The sequence below is a fragment of the Planococcus citri genome, chromosome 2, assembly GCF_950023065.1.
Source record: "Planococcus citri chromosome 2, ihPlaCitr1.1, whole genome shotgun sequence".
Lineage (NCBI taxonomy): Eukaryota > Metazoa > Arthropoda > Insecta > Hemiptera > Pseudococcidae > Planococcus > Planococcus citri.
Genome location: NC_088678.1, coordinates 29,320,649 through 29,346,701, shown reverse-complemented (window position 1 = coordinate 29,346,701; position 26,053 = coordinate 29,320,649). Strand labels below are relative to the sequence as shown.

The 26,053-nt window shown below is 34.7% G+C and overlaps 1 protein-coding gene across 6 annotated transcripts in view; it reads left to right on the top strand.

The window, feature by feature from the left end:
- Positions 1 to 25,061, top strand: part of LOC135835356 (brain tumor protein-like) — a 120,426-nt gene extending 95,365 nt beyond the window's left edge. For 4 of the 6 annotated variants that reach the window (XM_065349574.1, XM_065349572.1, XM_065349570.1 and 1 more), the window contains one exon: positions 16,386 to 25,061. In XM_065349574.1, coding sequence (XP_065205646.1) covers positions 16,386 to 19,389 — 3,004 coding nt within the window. In that variant the 3' untranslated portion in view covers positions 19,390 to 25,061. Of the gene's footprint in view, positions 1 to 2,498; positions 2,948 to 5,626; positions 6,526 to 16,385 lie in introns of those variants that run through there. The other 2 variants (XM_065349575.1, XM_065349576.1) reach the window with 2 other exon arrangements.
- Positions 25,062 to 26,053: the final 992 nt, after the last annotated feature.

The following is a 26,053-nucleotide window of genomic DNA, read 5'->3' as shown; positions in this document are numbered from 1 at the left end:
CATGATCGATTTTTGATCTAAAAGTTTATTTTTGAAATTGAAGTTTGATTTTATTTTTCATTTCAAGCTTTTTCAATTGTAAATCAAACATTGAAAATTTATCGATTTTTGTGGTTTGATTGATCGATTTTTAATAATTATCGTTTCTTTTTCAAATTGTAATGCAGTACCTATTTCATTTCAAGCTTTTCCCATTTCTAATTTAAAATCGCAAATTTATCGATTTTTGATCCGGAAGATCAAAAATTGCAAATGAATCGATGATTGAAGTTCGATTGATCGACTTTGAAGCAGGAGGTTTGAAGATAGAGTTTTTGAGAATATTGTGTTCCTATATTTTGAAAAGTGGAAATTATGTAGATTTTCTCGAAGTGAATTTCAATCGATTTTTGCAATCGACTTATTGTAAAGTCGATTTTCAAGATTGGTTTTTTGAAAATATTGATTTGATTGATCTTATCTCCTATCCTCGACTCTCAATAATTTGGTTTGAGCTGAAGCTATTGCTGATCATGATAATTATCATTTCTCACTCGATTTAAGTTGGTGAAACTCTGAAAGTTGCTGTTTTCTTGAAATCTGTCGAACGAAATTGACAATTTTTCAACTTTTCAAATTATTTGATGGTCTATCGATTCTGCAAAAGTACTATGTGAGGAGGTGGATAGCAAAACGCAATAACTCCAAAATTACGAAAATTGAGTTTGATATCTATCCTTATGTAAAATTCAACGAGGAATCCATTCCCGGTGTCAGATTTTGTCCATCAGTTGAATATCATAGCGCAATCGAGGAAAATAAGCCTGATTTTAGAGCTAAATTCATTAAAAAATGAGATTTTGTTTGCAAAACGCAATAACTCCACTACTTTTTATACATTTCAGTTGCGCAGATGTGGTAACACTGTTTTTTTTTCATCGGGTGGGTACTGAAAATTGTTGGGTAGGAGTTACTTAAAAAAATGGTGCTTTTGTTGTCACTCTCTGAATGCCATATCACACACAGGAATTGTTTGAATTTAACATTCCAGGTTTTTAATTGTTTTTTATTGAAAATTCTCGATTAAACATAAGTTTTTTTCTATAATTTTTCAATTTTTTCAAATAAAAAGTACGTTTTTTTTGCAGAAAAACACCAAAAAAAAATTTTGCGTTCAAAACGCAATAACTTTTTTTTCTTTTCCTCACTGTGCTTACCCAGGTGACCAAAATTTTGAAATTGAGTGGAAATTTTATTTGTGGCACCTTCCCCTTTCATTTGACACCAATTTCGGAACTCGAGCCCCCGCCCTTCCCCTCCTGACAATTTTTCCTAATTTCCCAAAAAAACCAAAAATGGAGTTATTGCGTTTTGCTATCCACCTCCTCATGTATTTTCAAATTCTTGCGTCTTATTGGAGTGGATGAGGAGGAGCGGGAGAGGGTGATTCGGACCATTTTGATTTTACCTCAAAATGCGTTCTTTTGAGGCGCTGATCGGTTCTTTTTTCTTTTTTTTTGACAATGACGTAAATCGTTGATGTTCGTAATGATTCATCAGTTAACCGTTGTTTCGATCAACAAACAACATCTTTGAATGGGAAATAATCGACCACATTTTCATTGTTAGTTTTAACGAATGATTTTTACCAGACGTCAAATAAGTATACAGAAATGGCTGAATTTTTATAATTGGCGCGACTATTTATACGCGATTGAAATAACGGAAATCGATTGTTCGAAATGGCAAAGAGAAAGAGGGAAAAACGTACGTTTAGTTATCGATTAATAAATCGACAAGCTCGTTATGCATAATATTTACCATTTGTTGAATTGGCATCACGATTGCAATCTGGTCTCGATAGACGTTGGCTCATGGTTGGACATCCATCGTGATTGAAAAATCCAACGAATTGAATGAAAATTAACGTCCTAGATCTACATAAATGACTGCTCGATGTACTCGTAAATATGTAACCTATGTGTACCGAGTATCGTATATTTGTATGCTCGTGTACACCCATTGCACACGCTAATAGGACTCGAGGGGAGTCTTATGTAATTTTTTGTCCACCGGGTTCCACTCGTTGGGGTTCTGGTTTGCGCGCTTTTTTTTTTTCATCTTTCCTCAAACCTAGAGCTATACGTATAGTTGGTATGAGCGAATGTATCGGAAATACGTATCACGAAGCAGGAGGCAGCCAACAACAAAGGTACCGAGGTGAAGGGACGAGAAGGGGTATAGCGAATTACGGCGGTAAAAAAATAACCCTTTTAAATACGCTCTACCACCCTTGGTGTATGTATCGTCGTCGATAGCACATACACAGTACGTACACACGACAAACCGTTATCTGCGAAGTACTCAGTAGACCAAAGGCAAAACTGGCATCACAGAGACCTACAGAGTAAGTAAGTACTAGTCGCGGCACACAAACGGAAAGAGAAAGGGTCGAGGGGACCAAGAGAGCCTTGTGTGTTAATGCAGTTGGTTAAAAGGTGGTAAGGTAGTCGCTTGTGCGGTTCGAGGCCGGCTGCTGCTGCTAAATTCTAAAACTACGTACAACGCTACATACGTACGCCAGTAATAAAATACGAGTTACAAAGCACTCTGTGTCTGTGATGGTCGTGGTCGGGTCGGCTTTTGCGAAGCGTCAAATGTGCACATACGAGTACGAGCACGAGATACGAGAGTATAAAGAGTATTAATAACGTTATCGGGGTGTCCGTTTCGCTGTTACGAAAAGTGAATTTTTTTGCGCAATTTTTTTCCCTCCTACTCGTCGTTGTGTGTTGGTCGGCTTTTGCAATTTCTTGCCAACGCGAGCCTTTGTTGAATATATGTGTCGCGGTGTGCTATACTCGTAAGAGTGAAGTGTTGGTGGATCGTTGAAAAGAGATGAGATTCGGTTGACGTGACGATAGCGATACCTTCGTTCAGATATGAAGATTCCGATTGGTTATAATAGGTAAAATTTTACTTTATTGTTGACCCTGGATTGAGTATGATTTTGATGGCGATTTTTTTCTAAATTCAAATTGATCATTTCGTACGTAAGTAATTTTTTGATTAACAATTTTTCGATACCTATTGGTTTTTCGCAATTTTTTTTTATGTTTATCTTGAATTTTTTTCATGAAAATTTGACAGATGCATTTTTGAACATTTTTACTCGAGATTTTGGTAGATTAGTGCGAATGTACGATAAAAGCTCCAAAAAAGTAGCATAAAAAATTATATTTTTTAAAAACTCAATTTTTTTTCTCGAAAATTTGGCATTACAATTTTTTTTAAATTGAAAAAACAATAAAAAATGGAATAGGTAGGTATTCAGAAGTATTTATTTTTAAATATTTCAATTTGAATGGAAACATGATAATAGTGCATTCAGAATTTAATCTGGCTCATAAGATGATAAAGTATTAATAATAATTTGATTTTTTGGGAGGGAAGGAGGCAGAAGAAAGAAAGGAAAAATGAGTTGCAAAAAAACTTTGAGTTTTCAACAATCACATTATCAACTAAAGGCAATTTTGAAATAAATACATAGATGCGAAATGACTTGAAAAATTTGAAAGAATTTTGAATTTTATTTTCAGCATTTTAAGGGAAAGGAAAAATCAAAAAATCGTACGTAAATAGTTCCATATTTCAATGCTTCTATCAAAAAATTGACTGAAAAATCGAAAATTTTATCCCATCACTACAGCCTCATTGGGCAATCTTATTTTTCTAAATTTTTTCTGACGAAAAGTGAGAGAAATTATGATTTATTGGAGTCGGTTCTGTGTATTATTGGACTGTTACTTTTTGATCTTTGCACATTATTTTTTCAAATGATCCGTCAATTTTTTTGAAGATCACGAAGAGATACTGAATTACAAATTTCATATGATTGAAATTTTACGCCATTTGTGGTGACGTTAGATTACAACTAACAGCTTGTAAGATCGATTTTTCTGTTTTATTGAGAAAATTCACCATTTAAATTGAAATCAATTCCTGGTCATATGTACTTACTTCGATTCATTGAAGATTTCTATTTTTGGGGTGGGGGGGGGGGGACTTGAAAGTGAACGATGAAAATGTGAGAGATAAATTTAAAAGATATCTTCATGCGAAAGGGAGTACACAATCATAAGGTGGGTAAATTTGGATTTTTCAAAAAAAAATTCATCTAAACTCCATTTGAAAATTTTTGAAAATTTTACGACTTAATAAATTCACATTTTCGCCATTTTTTTTTTCTGTAGCCTAGATATAATTTAACTTAGCTTACTCTTTTCTCATAAATTTTCCTTGGTGGTAAAAAAGTTTTTTTTTATAGTCTAGACGATCTCCCCCCTCCCCCTCCCTCTGGAAGTTCTTCGCGTGGCTCAAGATAACCACGTCTTAGTGAAAATCGTTTGTAAAAAAACACAACTTTTTTAATTTGAAAAAAAAATCAGATTTTTTTTCACGAAATTCCAATTTGAATCGTTCTTTTTAGGTGAAAATTAGCAATAGACGTGGGTATTTAATATTTCAAAGAAATCGTTGTTTCGATAATCCCCGCGTGCGGATTCTTTTGATTTCGAAAAATATTAATTTACCTATACCTTTGATCGCGTAAATAAAGCCATAAATTCAATTAAATGTCGAAATCGAAATTAATGGCGCGAGAATACGGCGACTTTGATAAGCGAATTGGTAATCTAAAGATTATTCTGAGTGAATAAAATTACTCTCGTAATTTGAAATATTGTTTAGATTTTCGTGTTGTGGATTTTTCGAGGACGAGAAAATAGGTAAATAGTTCGGTTTATGCGAAGAAAGCTCTCGAAATTGTAGGTATTTTCTTCGACTTGGTCTTCGAATTTCTAAATGAAAAAGAGTCAGAAATTCTGCGGGCAGATATGCTCAGCTGGGAAGAGCTTTTATTCAGTTTGATTGGTATGGCTGAGTTCAAGGTCGAGATGTATTTCGAAAAGCGTTACGATTTGAGGGGGAAAGGGAGAAAAATAATTTTTCATTGGGCTGGCGTTAGTTGTTGAGTTTTTTGTTCGAAATTTGAATTTATCATTGCCCAAAAGGAGATGGATATTCATTATTTTAATAGTGATATTCTAATTCAAAAAATAATACTTCCGGCGTTGTGCTGTTTGTATCACTCTTGGCATAGTTGAATTCTCATATCAGTCGAGATAGTAGTTCATTCGTATTACGATATCGTATCCATATCCAATATATTTCAATTTATTTAGTCTATATTTATCAAATAATTATTTATCAACAGCGTATAACAACGAAAAGGTCGAGAACAGGTAAAGAAACTCTTTATGATTTTCACGTTCCAACAACGAGCGAGCGTTGAAATGAGACCATCTGTTGTTAAATCATTTTGAATAAAAAAAGTTTTTTTCTTGAAAGATATTGTTGCGTTGGAAGAGGGTTCAAAAAATCTCGACTTTCTTTTTTCTCCAATCTTCATTCGTAGTTCGGTTCTTGTCTTATCTTGTTTTGCGATAGAATGAAAACTGTATTGTTTCGATTACAACATGTAGAGCCGAAACACTCGTTCGATTGTTTTCTTTCATTTGGAATTTCTTTCTCTTTTTTTTTCTCCTCAAAATTGAACTTGGCTTTTTATAAGCGAATCGTGTTTGTTGTTTTATCGCGCGAGTTTATTTTGTATTCGTGTACCAAAAAAAATAGCTATCAATACGTACGTGAAAATCGAAAAAAAATTCTCAACGCCTTTGAGAAACAAATGCCAAGGGTGAAAGCGGTAATGGTAAAACGGAGGGAAGAAAATTGAAGTACAGATGTTTCAGCGTGTAACTGTTTGCGCATCATGTTTGGTTGTGTCTCCCACTCCAATGACCCAGGAACCGGTTTCGTTTTGATTCTGGCATCTGATTCGACAACGTAGTTTTCTTTTCTGTTGCTCGCAAAAGACTGGCATTTTCATGGATTTTATTCATCTTGTAAATCATTACGAACGTAGTTCTCGACGTGTCACGAAGTGTGAACTTTTTCGATCAAGTTTTAACGTTCGTAACGATAGAATTGCGTTTTGATTTTTCGCGAGTTTTTAGGGAAAAATAATGGTAAAACGCATGCGCGAGTTGGAGTATTTCGTATTCGTATAGTAAAAATAAGTGGTTGAGAAACGTTGCAGTTTTTTTTTATTCAGTCGTTTCGTCGTCGTGAAAATATCAACATTGATAAAACCGATTGGAAAATTTTTATCTATCGTTTTCGATTACCCTACTGTTAAAATAGAAAATTTTCATTCGCGAAGTGAATAATTATTAACGACGACGAGTACGGTAAAGATAATTTCAAAATGACGAAGTCGAAGTGATGGAAAAGCAAGTGTTGGTTCGCGAATCAGTTATTATGGTTTTTGTTGCACGAGTTTTTATCGTTTCGAGATCACGCGACGAGATTCGTTTCGAATTTTAAGCAATTTGTTGATATAATTTTATTTCGTTGAGTTTTCGTTTGTATACTCCTGTTCCTGTTAATCGTTTCTGTTGTTATTTGAATTGTTTTGTTACCTTGGTACGTATAAATTTTGCATTATGATCCTCATCTAATTCGTAATGGTTGTGTTTAATGTATCAACGTGTCTTGTACTTTCTAACTCTAAATGCTGAGGGATTGAGAAAATCGTAGGTGGTCACGAAAATGTCGAGTCATGAATCTTTAACCAGATTGAAAAAGTCGAGAAAATAGACTAATAATGTGAAAATTTTGTCTCAAAATTGCTCGTTGTCTGCTTGAATCAGTTCATTTTGAAATATTTGAATACTGTTGATGGTCAATTTTACGTGGTGAACTGCTAATGAGATGTCTATTTATACAAAATTAGCTCGTTGGTGAAGGAGGGAGGAGATGTTGATTTTGAAAAATCAAGTAATCTAACTCGAAATTTTTGACAACCACGTGGTATTACCAATTCCCAAAAATATTAATAATCAATTGAAGCATGAGAAATGGACATTTTTTTTTTGCAAATTTTGAAGCTCCAGAACGATGAAGGCATTGATTGAAGGAATAGCTTTTGAATAGACCTAGGATATTCGAGTTTTTTCATTTTTTTAATTTATTCGATCAATTGAGTAAATAGCCTAGGAGAGAAGGAAGAAGGAGGGTGATGATTAGAGAGATCGTTCATTTTGCATTATGCATATGCAGCAACGAGATGTAAGAAATTTTGAAAAGAAGGGAAATGTTTTCGAATTCTCGTTTTAGTGCTGAAAAATACGTTTAATATGCCTCGAAAGCTCCAGAAGACTTGCATAAAAAATTAGGAGTGTAAAAGAATCTACTCGTATTTAGTGTACTGTACTGTGAAGAATCTCCCTTCCATTTTGATGCAAATTTTTACTCATCTGAGACTCAAAACTCATAAATAATTTTTTATTCGACATATTCCATGTTAATGGGTGATTTTTGGTTAATTCTGTCCAATTGAAAAAATGAGGGACTCATCCAAGGGGTTTCTAAAGAATATTTCAATTTATTTTACATGTTTGATGTTTTAGAATTCCTCATTTCAAGGTTTTAAACCCTCATGTGTTGTGTGTTTCGATTTCATTTTTTTTTTAGGCTTTCAAGAGGGTGTAAGACCCTCAAAAAATTATGAAATGAACGTTCTATTGCCTGAAAAAATTGATTCTCAGGGGCTGTCACTCATATAGGAATGAACTATTTTTGCAATTTCAATTTTTTTAAAAAAGTGTCCAATAAGTTTTGTATTTGAGACTGAATTTCAGCAGTTTCATTCAAAATTCATTCATCTTGTTTTTGTATTTTTTTAATGAAAAAATCTGATGATTTGGCGCTATGAAACCCAAAGAAAAATTAAGTTTTGGGAGAGAGAAGGGTGATGGGGGAATCCAAAAAGTTTTAGGTCTGTTCCTGGAGGAGTGAAAATCTTCAAAAATATTAATATTGTAACCATATTAGGTATAGATGGAGAGAAGGGAGGGATCAGAAAAATCCTCTGAAATTTCAAGAGTGAACATTTTTCAGAGCTGAGGTGGTTGCAATGTGAGTAACATTCTGTGAAAGGTCCTACAAAAATTTCGAAAAAATCCTGTGGAACTCCTATATTATTTAAAGATTTTGTTGAATACCCTAAAAACACCTGAAAAACACTGTCGTGGGACACTTGCAGTCCCTCTCTAAGTGCTCTGAATGTTTTAAATTCAAGTTTACGTGATCCTTGTTGCCTGAATCGAGATTCAAACGAGATTGGAGAACTCATTTTTCTTACCCTTGATCTGAGAATGTGGCATTTTGGTAGCAAAATCTGAAGATGCTGCATTTTGGTGACACAATCTAAAGATGTAGCCTTTCGGTAGCAAAATCTGACGATGCAGCAATTTACCAACCCCTCGAAATTCAGAGTTGATAGAATTAGGGCGAAATTTGAAGTACTTACTTATAGGTGATTGAAAATATTTTTGAATAGTGGGATGACTTTTTTTTTTGAACAGATTTGATTCTGATATTTACCTCATTGCAAAAAAACTATGAAAAAGTGATGAAATTGTTTTTTGAAAATTTCGTTGAAACATCCCAAACATGATCTATCTTTAGCCAAAACTCAACAAGGGTGAGAAATTGGCTTTGGTGGTAATGCAGCAATGGCAGATGTGCTTCTGCTTGTTACCACCAACCACCAGCATGCTACGTATACTAAAAATAAGTCTAGAATTTATAAAGTACGTATTCTTTTTCAAAAAGAGGGATGGTAGAAGTAGAAAAAACATCATTATTCTAGTACGAAAAATAGTATAATAGTTATGTTATCGTTTGACAAGGTATATAAGAGGATGACTGGGGTTGGTGTTGTGAGAGGCTACAAAATGGTAAAGGGAGATGGAAATCATATGATTATAAATTGGTGTACGTAAATGATTGTGTATTATGTAAAAGGGGCTCGCTGAGGGTGAAAGGTACCCCCATAGAGTATCTTTAGAGCTAGGTAGTATAGATGGTTACTTTTGTGCTAAGTATATACGCGAAATTCGTTAATAGAAGGTATTTAGTAGGTTTAATTCGTATTAACTATGTATACGAGAAACGATGTGGCGAATAATTTACACCGCCTTCGGGTTTGCTATTCTGTGAATTTTTTTTTCCTTTTTTTCTTTTCATCATCTATGTGCTATGCTGTTTGAGACGATACTGTGAGGCTGCTTCTTGTTGTTTCTTGTTCTGCGTAAATGGCTGTGCTCGGGTTTATGTTAATAGCAAACGTTTAATTTGCACAAAAGAATATACTATAGTCGTGTAGACCTGATGCTGACAGTTCTATTGTGGAGAGTTTGGTTGTGAGATCTTATCTGCTGTGTTTCTGTCTCTGTCTGTATCTCTCTCCGTGAGCCAGTGTGTGTCTTTTAGCCATATAGTGCCTTTTTTTTTTGAGAAAAAAAAAGTAAGAAAGAGAAAAAAAGAATCTGTAACGGGCTACATGGCAGAAGAATTGGTATACCTAAGCTAAGTTGAAAAAGGAAACGGTTTATTTTTTTTTGGAAAGGTTTAGGCGAGTTGTCTGTCAAGATGACTTCCTTCATACGCGATTAATTGTGTCGCGAAGAGGTGCGTTTTTTCTACACTTCTCCGGCCTCCATCGTCGGTTGTGATTAATTGTAGACGATGGACGACATCTCGTTGGGAAATTATTGTATGTGGTGCATATTGAAGGCGACGAATTAGCTCGAGTTTTTCCTTTTTTTGCTCTCTCTCCTGTAGACGTCTGTTTCTGGTACATGAAGATTGAATTGAAGGACGCCTCCAAAGGTAAAGCTAGTCAGCTTATAGAAGAGATATAGGGACGGTTTATACGCAGGAAGGTGTATCGAAATCTACGTCTGTCTGTGCGAAACAAACGAATAGAGAAGAAAGAGAGATTTAGCCTTCGTAAGGTTGTTTTTTTTTTGCGCGCGCGATTCGATGAGAGAAAATCAGTTTACCTCCGATAGATTGACATTGGTAATAGCGATTGGACGCGGTTCAGTTGCAGTTTCAGTGCCGTATCTAGTATATACCTGACCCTTATATACTTATGTACTGTACTTGTATTCGTATTCTTACCTACAACCGAGAATTATTATGTAATGGCCAGATTCGATGAATCGTGTAGTCGTAGATGGCGATTTATTAGCGAGCGGGGGCGTTACATCAAGTCTACGTGTACGTTTCCTTTCCCTTCCTTTCCTTCTGTATCGTTTTACGTGGCTCGAAGCTTTGAAACAAACTGAGAAAGAGAACCGAGGTTATTTTATCGAAAGGGAGAAAGATTTTGAGGTATGTGAGGGTTGAACGGAGGGCAAAAGTGTTGGAAAACTGGCCTACTTCGGATGGTTACAGCGATGTATGGGCTTAGTAAGGAATTAATTTGCTTTATAATTGTAACAATATTGCGTATCATAGTAATTGATACCTGGAAACACATCGGTAGGGAAGGAAAGATACTTACTTGGGTAATTTAGGGGTTGGAAAAAGGTTTACCAGAGATATTTTCGTAGTGAAAGAATAAGTAATGAAATCAGGTATCGTAGCCTTCTACCTTTTTTTGGTTGTTGTTTCGTTTTTTTTCCACTTTTAATAAAAGAGTAGTGTTGTTTTAAAAAAAAATATATAAATTCAAAGTTTACCCCTCGTTCTGTTTTTTTTTCCTGTTTCCTCTCTTATCTCAGAATCGAGCTAGAAAATTTGTATTTTCGATTCGTTTATCGAGAGAGGGAAAAAACAAAGCATATAATAAGCAGGAATAAAAAGTTCCGAAACGACGGAAGGCTGTTGAATATTTAATTTTACTTTCGACCTGTTCAACGACGTTGAAAAAAGTGGCGAAGTTGTGGAAAATTTTTCAGTCGTTGGATTTTTCAGGAGGAAAAAAAAGTTTGAAAAATAAGTTGAAAGTGAAATTTAATTACTTTAATTGGGTTTATATTTTGATGGTGAGATTATAGAGGAGATTTTCGAAATATTATTGCAGTAGTTGGTGAAATTTAGCGTAGATTGTTGAAAAAAATCTTTCGAACTGTTCCTACGTTGAAAACATTGCTTGAATGACGAAGAATCTTTTTTTTTTTTTTTTTTTTTTTTTTTTTCAAAAATGGGTTGAAATGATTATTTTTTAAATCTACAAATCGTTGATTGAAATTGAGTCTCAAAAATCATAAAATAAAATTGAGTTTTTCGATTTGGCTCGAAATATTTCAAAAATTGAAGCCTCCTATAAAAAGTTTATCTTCTTGAAAACGAGGAAAATTTATTCTGTAAAATTTCGGTCTTCTTAATTTTTTTCGTAGGATCCTCCGTTTTTGTCAGAAATTATTTTTTTTGCGATGAAAAAATCTGAAGAAATTTGACTTTTACCTCGAAGATTGAATTTTTGAAAAAAATCGATGATTTACAAGAAAAAAAAAAGAGAAACCAACAAATTGTAGAAAAAGAAATTTCTCACGTGTGAAGTCTGCTTGACTTTTTTTCTCTTGTTTTTGAGATATTTTGAAGCAGAAATTAGAAAGCTCAATGAGTTGAAAAAATTGTAGAAACTATTTCGAAAAAGTTTTACGAATTCTAATTTTTTAGTCGATTTTTAAATATTTTCAGATGGAATTCTTTCAACTATTTTTTTGGAAATTTCATTCTATATTTTCTGCGTTTCATCAACGTTTTTTGAAACATTTAAAAATTTCTGAAAATTTGAGTAATTTTGATGTCAACATTAGAATTTTGAAATTTCCCTATAATTTATTTTTGTCCTATTTGATAAGTCTGTTTGAAATGATAAGTCATGGAATTAAAATTTGGGATTCGATTCCAAAACTATTGAAAATCACGAGAGCTAAGTATTTATTTCTCTTTTTACTTCAAGATCGGTTGTTTGCAATGTACTTTTTTTCACATCCTTCGCCTGGAGACGTTTTTGTTACCTTGAGATACTAGATACGTCTGGGAAACGTGTTCTGCATGAATAATTTCAACCATGATCACTTCTTTCTGTCAAAAAATGGCGCCAATCAACGTCTCCACCTTAATTTACAGTTCAACATGGAGACAGACAGGGTGTATAGAAGAAAGCCAAGGGTAGAATAAAAGTAGGTAGAACTCCCAGAACCTCAGTTCTAGTTTCATGGACATTGGTTTTTTTTTCTCGTCTCAAAAGTATGTAATACTCGTATCCAATCTATCCGGTGAAATAAATTATTTTTTAGGATGGTGCTTTCTATTACGATACAACCCCCGGTCCCTCCACCCCTCCTGTATATGATTAAAAAGGGAAGACGAGATTTACTGAACACTTTATCGCAACTTCCGTATTATTATGGTTTCCTGACTGACAACATCTCCCCCTCCCTCCAACACTGGAGGTATTGTTCGTTGTAGATTGTCTGATAGGAAATTTGATATGATTCAAAATCTAAATACAGCGATTTAGTTTCCTCCGTTGAATTATTATTATTCGATGAGATAGTTGAATGGATGCGGTGAAAATGACGTAGTTTGCTTGTTAATTGGAAAATAGTGTCATTACTTTGCTGCTACAATGTGGTCTCGAATGTTGAAGGTTTTCGTATGGTATTTATTTTTCTTTCCCTTTATTTTATTCTTAGATTTTGAGTTGATTTTTAACTTGAAATATGTTTTTGGGGCAATTTTGAATTTTTTGGTTTCAATAACTTGATAAATTATGACATAAATTGAGCGAATTGAATCAGATTATAATTTTGGAAGTTGAACACGTCTTTTGAAGAAAGATGTGGGTTGAAAATTGGAGCAAAAAGCTTATTCCATGGACCCCTCAGAGGTTCAAACTTGAAGAAATAAACTTGAAAATTTTTTTCTTTGTATTTATTTTTATGAAAAATGATTCTTTTTAAAACCTCGAGTACATAGTTAGTTGTCAAATTTGAAATTTTTTTGAAATTCAGAGTTACCCCTCTTTTTCTTGCCCCTTCGTAAGGAAGTTGAAAGAGTCTGAATTTTATTGAATGCTATATTAATGAATATGGATCTCTCGAAACCTAGGAAAGTTCTCCTCTCCGCCCTCCTACTAATAGCTGATCCTACCCACCGGCAAATTCAAAGCTTAATTTTTCGTTTGGAAAACAAAAGGTCGACTTGAAACACGTTCGCAATCATGCTGAAGAAAATTTATGTACGAGGGAATTTTCTCGTATAGCGAAATCACGATCTTTATCGCTATCCTTTATTATAATAGGATGCCTAATCGCGATAGGCAATTCTCAAGTCTCTGGTTACATAAGACGGTGTTTTTCCAACGACGACGAGCATTCGTGCTTACGAGACCTCAGGTGTTTTAAGCCATTCGTCGCATTAGTGTTAACGAGAATCGCGACGTATTTTATACGAATGTCCGAGCTTTTTGCGTCGTCGTCGTCGTCGTCGTCGTTGTGAAACACAACGCTCCAAAAGGGAATAAAAGTGATGATAGGCTGAAGGAGAAGAGGAATAGGGAGTAGTAGGCGAAAGAGCGGAAAAGTTTACCAGTTCTGATTTGTTTATCTTTTACCCGTTGAAAGTGTCGTCGTCACACGATAAAGCAGAACTGCAAGAGGAGTGTTTTGTTGTGAGGAAGGGCAGTAGCAGAGAAAGAGAAGCAAGATGGTAGCGTTAAGGATCAGAACGGTATCGCATCGGCAGGCAAGAGAACGGCGCGTAAAACAAGCGCGCTTATGGTGTAAGGATTTAGTTGAAGTATCCATCTATCCTTTTTACTACTTGCTCGGCTCGTTCTCTTGAGAGAAAGCGAAGAGAACGCGGAGGCTACGGTGGCGATAGCAAAAACAGTGTAAAGCTCGCTCATTAACTCGCTAAAGTGACGGCACCTTATATTGTTAAGAAGATCGTTATTATTATTTTTCCTTTTTATCCTTCGGTTCGGTGTTTTTTTTCCTCTCTCATGTTGGTTGTGTTAGTACGTACGTATTGAAGAATAACAACAACAACGACGACGAGGGCTTGAGATGGAAAAATGCGATAAAATAAACGACGTGTAGCTTACCGTAGACATAGAGTACGCTGTGTATTCGAACTGTGTAATGGTATATTTCGAAGGTATTGTTAGTTTGGAAAAGAGAGAAATTTTGTATCATTTGACGAAAAGTCAGGTTTATAAATTGGCCAGGGAATGAGTGAAAAAGGGTTGGATTTTGCTGCTTTTAAAAATACTTTCTTTACGAATTTTACTTCACACCTTATCATTATTACTTTTTTCTATGAGTGGCCCAATGAGATCAGTAATTTTTCAAAACGTCCATAAATTACTCAGATCGAAACATTATTGGTGATTTTTGAGTCTTCACTTTTTGGGACAGAAGGGTAGGGGGAGTTGAAAAAATATGTCCATTTTCAATTTTTTTGCTCAAATTAGTAAATTCAAACTAAATTGTTTCTAAACTTCACGTTTTTGCTCATGCTTCAGATTTTAAGGAGAATTTTGGAAAAATTGAGAGAATTTTCTAACACCCAAAAAAAGCATTTGTGACGACGTTCAATCTTTACGGTTTTTTGGAAGAGAGGGGGGGGGGTGATTTGAAACATCATTTCAAATTCTACATTCAACTTTTAAAATCAAAACGTAAAAAAAGTACTAATGATAGCAAAAATTGCCGAGAACTGCTTGCTTTTTGCGAAAAAATTTCCAAAGTGCCTCATTTTTACCTGAAAAATGCTATTTTTTTTTAAATTTTTGCCAAAATTGCCTGAAATGTCGTGTTTTTTGTCTTTGTTTTTTCCTGAAATGCCCAAATTGTTTTTTGCCTAAATTTAAAAAAAAAACTGTTTCACGTTGAAATTGTCAAAAGAAGTGTTGTTTTTTTTTTTTCGTCAAAGTGGTCAAAAAGGCTCATTTTTTGCTTAATCATCAAATTATTTCCAAAATTGTACAGAAGTCAAATTTTCTCCAAAATCATTCAAAAATGCCAGTTTTTTCCATTTCTCAATAAAATATCCTGATTTTTCCCAAAACTGTCTTGAAGATCCTATTTTTTGAGAAAGCTTAATTTTTTGGCTCAAAATTTCCTTAGAATTCTTATTCATCTCAAAATTCTTAATAAAAAGTTTCCCTTCTTTCCGAAATTGCCTTTAAAATACCAAGATTGTCAGATGTCTCATTTTCTGTTGAAATTTCTGAAGAAATGCCTGAATTTTTACCAAATGATTTTTGTCTGTTTGAAAAGTTCTGTTTTTGCCACAATCACCTGAAAGTTTTTTTTTTTTTTTATTTATTGAAGTTGCCAAATAGAAGCTTTGCTTCTTGACAAAATACCAGAAATCCTGTCAATTTTTTTGTCTTGATTGCTGACTTTTTTTTTCGGCCAAAACTGTCAAATAAGTACTGTTTTTTGTCGAAATAGTCGAATAGTCCCAATTGTTCCAAAGTTGTGAAAAAGTTATAATTTTTCCATGATTGTCCACAAATTTTAATTTTGGTCAAAATTCTCAAAAAAGTCGTAAATTGTGAAATAGTTTCATTTTTTGCTAAAGTTTTGAGTTTTTAACAAAATTGCTGAAAAATGCATGTTTTTGTGCTAAAACATCCAAAAAAGTACCAAGGATTTTTTTGCCCAATTTTTTATCAAAATTTTACAAGTGTCCCATTTTTACATAAAATTGTCAAAAACTTCCAATTTTTAACAAAATTTCTGAAAAATTCCTGTTTTTGTGCTAAAACACTCAAAAAAGTAACTAGGATTTTTTGCCAAATTTTTTATCAAAATTTTATAAATGTCCCATTTCTACCTAAAATTGTCAAAAACTTCCAATTTTTGACAAAATTATGAAAAAGTCTCTCTTTTTTGCTAAAGTTCTCAGTTTTTAACAAAATTGCTGAAAAACTTCATAAGAAGTAAGTAGTAAGGATTTTTTTTGGCAATTTTTTTATCAAAATTTTATGAATGTCCCACTTTTTCCTAATTTTACCTAAAATTGTCAAAAAATCCCAATTTTTGACAAAATCCCAAATAGTGCCTGATTTTTGCCAAAGTGCTCGAGATCCTGTGAGAAGGAACTTTTGAAAGGTTTTGCTACTCCTTGAGAGGTGAAGTAGGAGAGAATAAAGATCCATAAAGCGTTCTCAGATGTCAGGAGCTCATTTGGAAGGGGCAAGGGGAAAGTACTGTGTTACTCTGAGCCCTTGGGAGAATTTTGAAAAGGCTCACAAAACTTCTACGTAGGCCATGCATTGTTTGGAGATTTTCTTACCAGCTCTAAACAGTTTTCTTCAATCTTCGTACAACCTTATGGTTACTTTTTGATTAATTTAGGTTATTTATCGTATATTTACTTCGAATTAATACATTGCTGTATTTGAATCTGTTTACTCTTGACAACTTTACTAATCGACACCGTTTTTGTTTTCTTTTTGTTCACAGAAAAGATTTTACAAGCTTTAAAATGGCCTCACCGACACCTTCGTTAGGCTCGACCGATAGAACGCATTCGCTGAATTCGTTGATAGATCAAAACGAATACCATTCGCTGAGCTCGGCGCACTCGCCGCTGACGGCGTCGCCGACGTCGCTTAGCAGCGGAGGCAGCAACAGCGGCGCGACCAATCCGATGGACAGCTGCGGCAGTAGCGGCAACAACGGCAGCAGCATATTGGTCAACGGGCACAGCAATAACTTATCATCGTCGCAGTGCGGCTTGTGCCACGGCACTTTCATTAATCCTAAAGTTCTTCCATGCTTTCATACGTTTTGCGAATCGTGTCTGGAACGCAATCAAGAGCATCCGGGCAAAATCACGTGTTCGCGATGCCAGCAAGAATGCATCCTGTCGTCTCGAGGCATCACCGGACTGCTGCCCGATTTCACCGTCTGCAAGCAACAGCAGGATACGCAGCCTCAACAACAACAACAGATTACGCAGAATAATAACGTCGTCGTCGGCGGCAGCAACAACAACAACAACAACGGCGTCGTCGTTAACGGTTGTAATAGCAGCGAATTCATCACGTCGACGCCTACGTTAACGTCGTCGTCGTCGCATTGTACCAGTTGTAAAAATCTCAGTGTTACGGCCATCGTGCATTGCGTCGACTGCAATCACTACCTATGTCAAGACTGTATGATGGCTCATCAGTTGGTCAACTTCGACGGCCATCGTATCTATAATTTGAGCAGCCCGGACGGCGGCTTGGATTTAATCAAAGATGACACGAGCAGCACGCAGCAGAATTCGACGATCGGCGGCGTCTGCGGTGGCAAAAATGGGCTGATATCGAGCGGCGGAAACGGCGGCGGCGGCGGAGATAAGGTTGTACCGTGTCCGCGTCATAAGACTGACTACTTGAAATACTTTTGTCTCACGTGTAACGTTCCTATTTGTAAAGAATGCACCGTGCTCGATCATCCGTCCGGATTACACGATTTCGAATCGCTGAACGAAGCCGGCCTTAAACAGCTGGACTTGATTAATCAGTCTGTCATCGATAGCAAAGTAAAGGCGAACGATATACGCGGCATAATCAAAAACCTGGATCACTCGTCGGGTAAACTGCAGGTACAATTCCATAAAGCGCAGAACGAGGTCAACGATACCTTCCTGTTTTACAGATCGATGCTGGAGGAACGTAAGCAAGAGATATTGAAAGAGCTGGAGAGCGTGTTCTCGGCCAAACAGTTGTCCATCAACGTGGTAGGGCAGAAAGCTCAAGAAACCGTCGACAAAATATATCAAACGTGCGACTTCATCGATCGATTAATGAAGTACGCCAGTATCACCGAATGCCTTCTGTTCAAGAAGCTGCTCGACTCGAAGCTGCAAAGTCTAATGAGCTACACGCCGGAGATCAGTTTGCAGAACGCTAGCGATTTAGAATTCGTTTCGAACTATCAAGCTATTCAAGTAGGCGTGAGGAACACCTTCGGATACGTTCGTAGTTCCGGCGAAGTGAACGTCGGTCCGGCTAAACAGCCGCCGATCGCTAGACCGCAGAATATGACCAGTAATTCCAACTCTTTCATGATGAACAGCAACGGTACGGTGAACGGATACGCGACTCATAATGGTACCAATGGCGGCGGCGTTGGTGTATCTTCCGGCCAGCTAAATGGTAACGGTGGCGGCGTGTCGAATGGAAACGGCAGCGGCGGTGGAGGCGGTTCGTTGTTCAACGGTTTGAACGGGTTACTCGATAGACCTTATTTGAACGGATTGGATACGAGTTCGGCGGCAGGTATGGCCAACAGTTACGATCATCTGAACGGCGGCGGTGGCGGCGGTATGAACGCGAATTCGGTACACCACAGCTCGAAACGTTCGTCGAATAACTCGATGCAGTCGGCCGGCAGTTTGGGACATTTCAGCAGCATCATCGGCGACATCACTTCGTCTCAGAATGGCTGCGGCGCCGGAAACGGTAGCGTGGTGAACGGTTCAGCCGGACTGAATCCGATCGCGCCGTACGAGAAATGGAGCCCGGGCGGCGGCGACATCTTCCAGAACGGTAACGATTTCTCGCTGAACAACGACTCGATGCTGGATCTAACCTCGAAACTACTCTCGACCTCGATATTCCCGCCGAAATCGCAAATCAAACGACAAAAGATGATATACCATTGCAAATTCGGCGAATTCGGCGCCCTCGAAGGCCAATTCACCGAGCCGAGCGGCGTCGCTGTCAACGCGCAGAACGATATCATCGTCGCCGACACCAACAACCATCGTATACAGATCTTCGACAAAGAAGGCCGATTCAAATTCCAATTCGGCGAATGCGGCAAACGCGACGGTCAGCTTCTGTACCCGAATCGTGTAGCCGTCGTCAAACATACCGGAGATATCATCGTAACCGAACGTTCGCCTACCCATCAAATCCAGATCTACAACCAATACGGTCAATTCTTGCGCAAATTCGGCGCCACCATTCTGCAGCATCCGCGCGGTATCACCGTCGACAATAAAGGACGTATCGTGGTCGTCGAATGCAAAGTGATGCGCGTCATCATCTTCGACCAGATGGGCACCGTGCTGCAGAAGTTCGGCTGCTCCAAGCATCTCGAGTTCCCGAACGGCGTCGTCGTCAACGATCACCAGGAGATCTTCATCTCGGATAATCGCGCCCATTGCGTCAAGGTGTTCAACTACGAGGGCGTCTTTCTGCGTCAAATCGGCAGCGAAGGTATTACCAATTATCCGATCGGTGTCGGAATCAACGCCGCTGGCGAAATCCTAATCGCGGACAATCACAATAATTTCAACTTGACCATTTTCACCCAAGACGGACAACTCGTCTCGGCGCTCGAATCAAAGGTGAAACATGCTCAGTGCTTCGATGTGGCGCTTATGGACGACGGATCCGTTGTCCTGGCCAGCAAAGATTACCGGCTCTATATCTATCGTTATATACAGATACCGCCCATCGGACTTTGAAATCGATCTCAGGTTAAGCTGCTTTTTTTCGCCCATTCCTCCCTTATTCATTTTTTTTTCTTTTACAAATTGTTCACAATTCTCGTCGTGTTTTTTTTCTCTTGTTTTTCTTATTATTTTTTTACGTTTTTTTCTTCTATTATTTTTTTTTTTTTACGAATTCGAGCGTTTTTTTTCCTCTATCGCATCTTTTTATCATCGGGGTTCGAATTTTTTCATTTTATCCCCTTGACTTGATTTTTTTCTGGTTGGCCATATACGATTAATTTTTTTTAAATGTGTTTTACGAATTGTACTATTCAAAATTCTACTTAGGAAAAAAATTAAACGAGCGGTCTGTATCGATTTTTTCGTGTTTTTTTTTCTTTTTTTTCCTATTATTGCTGATGCCCTCGTCGTGTTTGTTGTATAATCTTTCTAATTTTTATTCAATTGAGAGGTGTACTGTAACGTCGTGTTTTTTTGTGTGTCGTGTCGTCGTTTTTTTTAAATTTATTTAATTTTTTTTCAATTTTTTTCTCTTTGAATTTTTTTTATCGATTGATTTATTACTTTAATTATTAATTATTATTATTCTCTGATGATGATGATTTTTTTTTTAAAAATTGTACGATGATGAGATGAATTTTGAATTTTTTTTTCTTTCCTTTAATTTTTTTTATATCTACGATAATTTGTTATACACGTTCTATTTTACGTAATTAATTTTTTTTCTCCTTTTTTTTCGAAAAATTTTTATTATATTTAATTATTATCGCATTATTATTACGGTTTAATTATTATTATCATTATTATTACGTAATATTTCTTATTTGTTTTCTGTTTGAAAAAAAAGTCGTGTGGTGAAACGAAACTCTTACTACTACTACGAGACCAGATGGTTCTTTTTTTTATCATTTTACATTACTATTACTTTTTGATACGATGATGATGATGATTACTACGATGATGTTAATCGAAGAGGTGATGAATTTATTACTATATATATAATATGATAATTTATTACATTGTTAAAACGCACATTTACAAATTGGGCAATCAAGTATCCTCTGTTTTTCATGTTTTTTTACGTGTTTTTTTTGGCTTATTGTGTCTCTAAATGTGATTTATATTTTTTTTCGTTCGTTTATAATGAGTTTTTTCTTTCCCATAATTTTTTTTCAATTTTTTTTCTTGTCTCTCCCTAGGTGTTTTTATGAGTTGAGTATATTCCCAGTTTCGTTTTATTTATTTTTTTTCTTACTACATCAAAGGAATTTGATTTAAATGTTATTTGTCTCGCGCGAATTGAATGTTTCTTTTTGATGGAAAAAAAATTGGTGGTTTTACAAAAGCGAAAGCAAAAAAGCAAAAAAATCCCGTAATAAATTTGCTACTACTGTAGTTAGAAATATTTATAGGAACGATTTATATATATGTGTGTGTTTTTTTTCAATTATTAATGTTTTTTTTTTGTACTTTTCTCTGTTAGTTTTGCTTGTTATGATGATTTTTCTATTTATGCCGGCGGCGACTCTCGATATTATTCCTTTTTTTTAAATGTCTTTTTACTTGTTGAGCGATTATTTTCAAACGCAACCTAGTCAGTTAGTTTTTTTTACGAGTCGACCTGGAAGTTTTGCCGTATTAAGAAATGTATCGAGCTGAATTGCATTATGGATCGGATTTTTTTTTAAAATTTTTTTTTCTATTCTCCCTCTGTGTGTCAAGCCTGTGTTGTTGTTGGGATGGTTTCGAACGTTTGCACTTCTTTTTTTTTTTCGTTTTGAATTTTAGTTTAGAAGATATACATAGATAGAAGATCGGAGTAATTGAATAAACGCACAATTGATCGAAAACCATGTAGAGATGATCTTGATCTTACGCGTGTATTTCGTCGTTGGATCTATGTGATTTTTTTTAAGAGGTCGTCGAGGTGTACTGTGATTTGAGGTGGGGATGGGGGAGGGCGAGGGGAAAGAGTAGAAGTGTACGACGATCAGGGCGTTGATTGCGAATGGAGTTTTAAGACACGTATGGGTTGGAAATTTTTTAAAAAGTTGTGTACATGTCGATGATTTTTGCAGAGAAACCGGTTTTCGAGGGTGATTATGAAGAAGGGGGGATGGGGTGTCCTATTTGATGGCATAAATGAGTTGAGAGTCGAATTAGTCGTGTTTTGGTAAGCTTCCGGAAAAGCTTAAATGATGAAATTTGCAAAATTAAAGGGACTATGAGGCATTCAATTTTCATTTTTTTTTTTTTATTTTTTTAAAGAGGAAACTGAAATTTTTTAAATTTTACTCTTCTTGGTGATGATACTGGAAGATCGAATCTTCATTGCCAAGAAGACTAATGAGATGAAAAATTATTCCCATCGATTATCAAGCAGACTGGTGGATTTTGAACTGCCCTCTGTAGGCAATGGATGGCAATAATTTGGATAATTTGGATTTCTTGAAGTGAATTAGGTTTCGAAAACCTCCCTCTGTAGGTAATGAATGGAAATATCAGTTGAATTTTTCCATCCAATTATCAAGCAGACTGGTGGTTTTCTGAACTTTTATTATTTTTTTCCATTATATGGCTCATTTGGTTTTTTTTTCAGCGATGAATTCAAATTGAGGAATTTATTATTTCGTAATTCGCAATTTACCTGCCTCTTGGTCCCTTCAGTTTTGTAATTCGGCTCTAAATATCCCATCAGTTGACGAAGATGAATCCAATTGGCTCATCTGATTATTCTGGGACGCGTTATTTTTCCATTTGGAAATTTTATATTTTTTCTGATATCGGTCTCGATGTTTTTTGCGCTGAAAAAAATCGTCTCGAAATAACTCGGATTATTTATACGAACATTCGATCGTTACAGTTTGATTTTTACGTTGTTATTTTGTTCTGTTTATATTTCAAAATTGCCAGATTACTACGTTGTTCGTCGAACGAATCGACGTGTTTTTTTCGTCGAAAAAATAAAAGCACGTGGAACCTGTTGCAGAATTTTTCGAAAATATCGTTACCTCTATCGAAATTACTACGAAGAAAACATTACGAAAAAGAAACGTCAAGTTCACCGTCGTCGTCGTGAACGAAAAAAAAAATAAAAAACATCTTCGAAATCGTCGCATTAAATTTTATTCGAAAAATTAAACTCGTGCTCGAGAAGTAATCGTCGAAACGAACGAGAAAAAAATTACCTTCGTTGGGAAAAAATAAATTCTACGGGAGGGGAAGGGGGAGGAATTCGAATGGATGTTCTGGGAGTAAAAAAAAAAAATCGACCTGTAGTCGAGATGTATATGGAACATGTAAACGACATGAGGACTAATTTTTCAACTCGTTATTAATTTTACTCCGTTGCGATGGCATTTTCACGCTTTTACGAGTTTTTACGACGAATTAGACTGAAAAAAAATAGAAAACAGAACTACCTAAATGTAAATGTGGTTAATTTTTTCTAAAAGGAAATGTCGAAAAAAATTATTTTGAATGTGGGAGTATTTTTCAACTTTTTTTTTAATTTTTTTTTTTATGGGAAGTGTTTACTTGATCTTGAGACCATCCGAAGAAAAATTCAACCGAGAGAAATATAAACGAAGACTTGATTTGAACGATTTCCAAATCAAAACAATACAAAAAATAATTTCTATTAGTAATTTATTTTCGATTCTGTTAGTTTTTTTCATAATTTTGTATTGTTTTGGGCTATACAAAGGTGCTGGATATCCAAAAAAAAAATAATTTGAAGTCTCGAGATCAACTGAATACTTCGATTGATATTTTTTATTTCTTCTCGAACAACTCATACGTGTCTTAAATAATGCTCTTGAATTTTTAATTCCATTTGTAGGGGAGGGGGAAGGTGTGACGTTGAATTAATTCGAGTTCAGAATTGCGATGAGTAATTTTTCAACGATTCGACTGAAGTGGTAATGGTGTTCCTTTTTTTAGTTTTTTTTTCTCTTCTTCCAGGTTTTAAAATTACGAATTTGTAAATTAAATGTTAATTAAAATAAGTATCTAAATATTTCCTCGCTCCGTCGATCACATAGATTGCATAGTACGAAATTAAGGCGAAAGATGAAGGTGTAAAATGCAAAAAAAAAAATACGTTATTCGCTTACTATGTAGTTTTTTCCTTTTTATAAATTATTAGTACTACGAAAGAAAATAACCGAAGGATTAGCTTACTTGGTAATATTTTTTTTTATTTTGATTTTAGATAAAAATACTTGCGAAGTTGATGTTTTTATTTTTTGATTTCATTTTGTATTTTTTCGTTCGTTTTTTCTTGTTTATTGATTCGATTAATGAGAAGAAATAAATTTTTAAAAAGCTGAAACTTTTCGAGTGAAAAGAATCGAGAAAAATTATACAAAAAAACATTGAAATTTAATGTTTAACGTGTATAATCGAGTAGGATATCAGATAATAATGCTAATGTTATTATTTTTTTATTATGTTATTATGTTTTTATTTTTTTTTCGAATTTTTTCATTTTATTATTTTTTGCAGTTATTTTCGTTTTGCTTTTTATACGAAGTTATAAATGCGATAATCTGTACTTTTTTTTTGTGTTTGTTGAATTTTTTTCATATCTGTCCAATTTTTCTTTTTCTCTCTTTCTCTCTCTCTCTTCAAATCCACTGCCTTCGTTGTTGTATTCCGTTTGAATTTTTTAATTTTTTTATTTTCATTGTTTTGTGTCTTTTTACGAATAAATTAGCAAAGATGACTGAATATTTTAGCCTGGTTAGTGTATATTTTTCGAGAATAAATAGAGAGGCGTGTGTAAAGCAACGGCGACGGTTTTTCAAAGGGTTAGTTAAGGTTTCGATTTAGTTAAATTTTTTTTTTACGTGCTCGAGGTTTTTTTTTCTATTATTTACGGATGGTTTAAAATTGACGTGGAAATTTTAAACGTTAAAATGGACTACAGTGCCTTGATTTAGAGCCTTTTGTTTGTATGTGTGTTTTATTTTTGTTTTATTTACGAAGGGAAAAAAAACGAGTAGGTAAATTTTTCTAGAGCGGATAAAAATAATGATTAGATTAGGTTTTGTGTGTGATAGAGATGAAAAAAATAAACGTGGCGATTTCGGTTGTGTAATTTTTAAAATACGGTATCGATATATTGAGAAAATAGTATTATATTTTATTGGAAAATTTTGTCTAAGTGAAGGATGTGCGAAGCAAGAGCCGAGATGATGGGACGGTTTTTTTTTATTTAAACGCGTCGCGCGAATGAGGCTGATGAAAGTTGACTATGAAATGTACTGTTAAGCCATTAATTTTTTTTTATTTTTTTGCTTCTTGGTATTTATCGATTATTAATTTATTTAATTTATTTTTCTTCTTTTTTTTTTAAATTGCATTTATTTATATAAAGTAAATAACACTATTTATTTGTTTTTAAAATTTTTTTTGTTCTCTTTGCTGTTTTCCTCCTTATACATTAATTTCTTACAAATGACCATTATTTTGTAAGTTTTATGACCTATACTCGAAAATTTTGTTTTGTTTTGTTTTTTTTTGCTGTTTGTTATTGGAAAAAAAAACTTTTTTCACGATTCATATTTTATATTTTTCGTACTAGTATTATTTTTTCGTTATACGCTGCTATTATAAATGTTTGGATTTATTGTTTTGTTGTAAATTGTTTTCAGTTTAATATATTTCATTATTGCATTTTATTCGTGTTTTTTATTTTTTTATGATTTGCGAACAAAATATTATATGGCTTCTTTTCTTTTCTGTTCTGTTTTTTATTTTCTTTTTTCTCTTTTTTTTTTTTTTGAATGATTGAATGAAACTAACATTAGCATTATACTCTGGTCTGATATCCTACTAACGCTATCTGTAATTATTAATTCAAATTAACAAATATCGTAAGAATTAATTATATCGTCTAAGCTATTAATAATTTATACTTCTGTAATTAATCTAGTCACTCGAGTTTTTTTTCTTATTTTTTTTCTTTTTTAATTTTCATTGATATTATGTTAATTTTTTTCTCTTTTTTTTAAGCGGTAATTAAATTTGATTTGCGATTCTTTTTGCCATTTTATTTCAATTATTTCTTTTTTCATGTTATCATTTCGCTTGGTTTTTTTGTTTTTTGGTTTATATGTTCGTGGTGGCTTTAATGTTCGTTTAATTTTTTCATTTTTTATTCTAACACGAAGCTTTGCACGTATGATGATGATGCAGATGCTGTTATGGCATTTTTATTGAAAATGGACAGGTTGTTATCGAAGATGATGGTGGTGATGGTTTGCATGATTATTTTTTTTTGCTGATATGGTTCTTGGTTCTTTATTAAATTCATATAGTGGTCCCTTTATTTCGCACTCAGCACCACTGAGCTACTCATGTTCATTATTGCAGGTTTTTTTGGTGGTACATTTTTAATGTGAACGTGCGACGTGAAAGAGTTTGAGGTGGAAGGTGAATAATAATGAGTTTCGTGGCAACACTGGAAATTTTCTTATTTAAGTTTATTATTGAGTAGGTAAGTATGATCTTTGGCCACGATAGAAGTGAGAAAAGTGATCTTCCATGTTCAAAAACGAAATGAAAGTTCTTGGAAATGATCCACTTTTTTGAGTCTAGGTATCTGTAACCTAACTACGTTTTAAAATTTTATGTTTTTTTCTTCGAATTTGAAAGGGATTTGCAATTATTA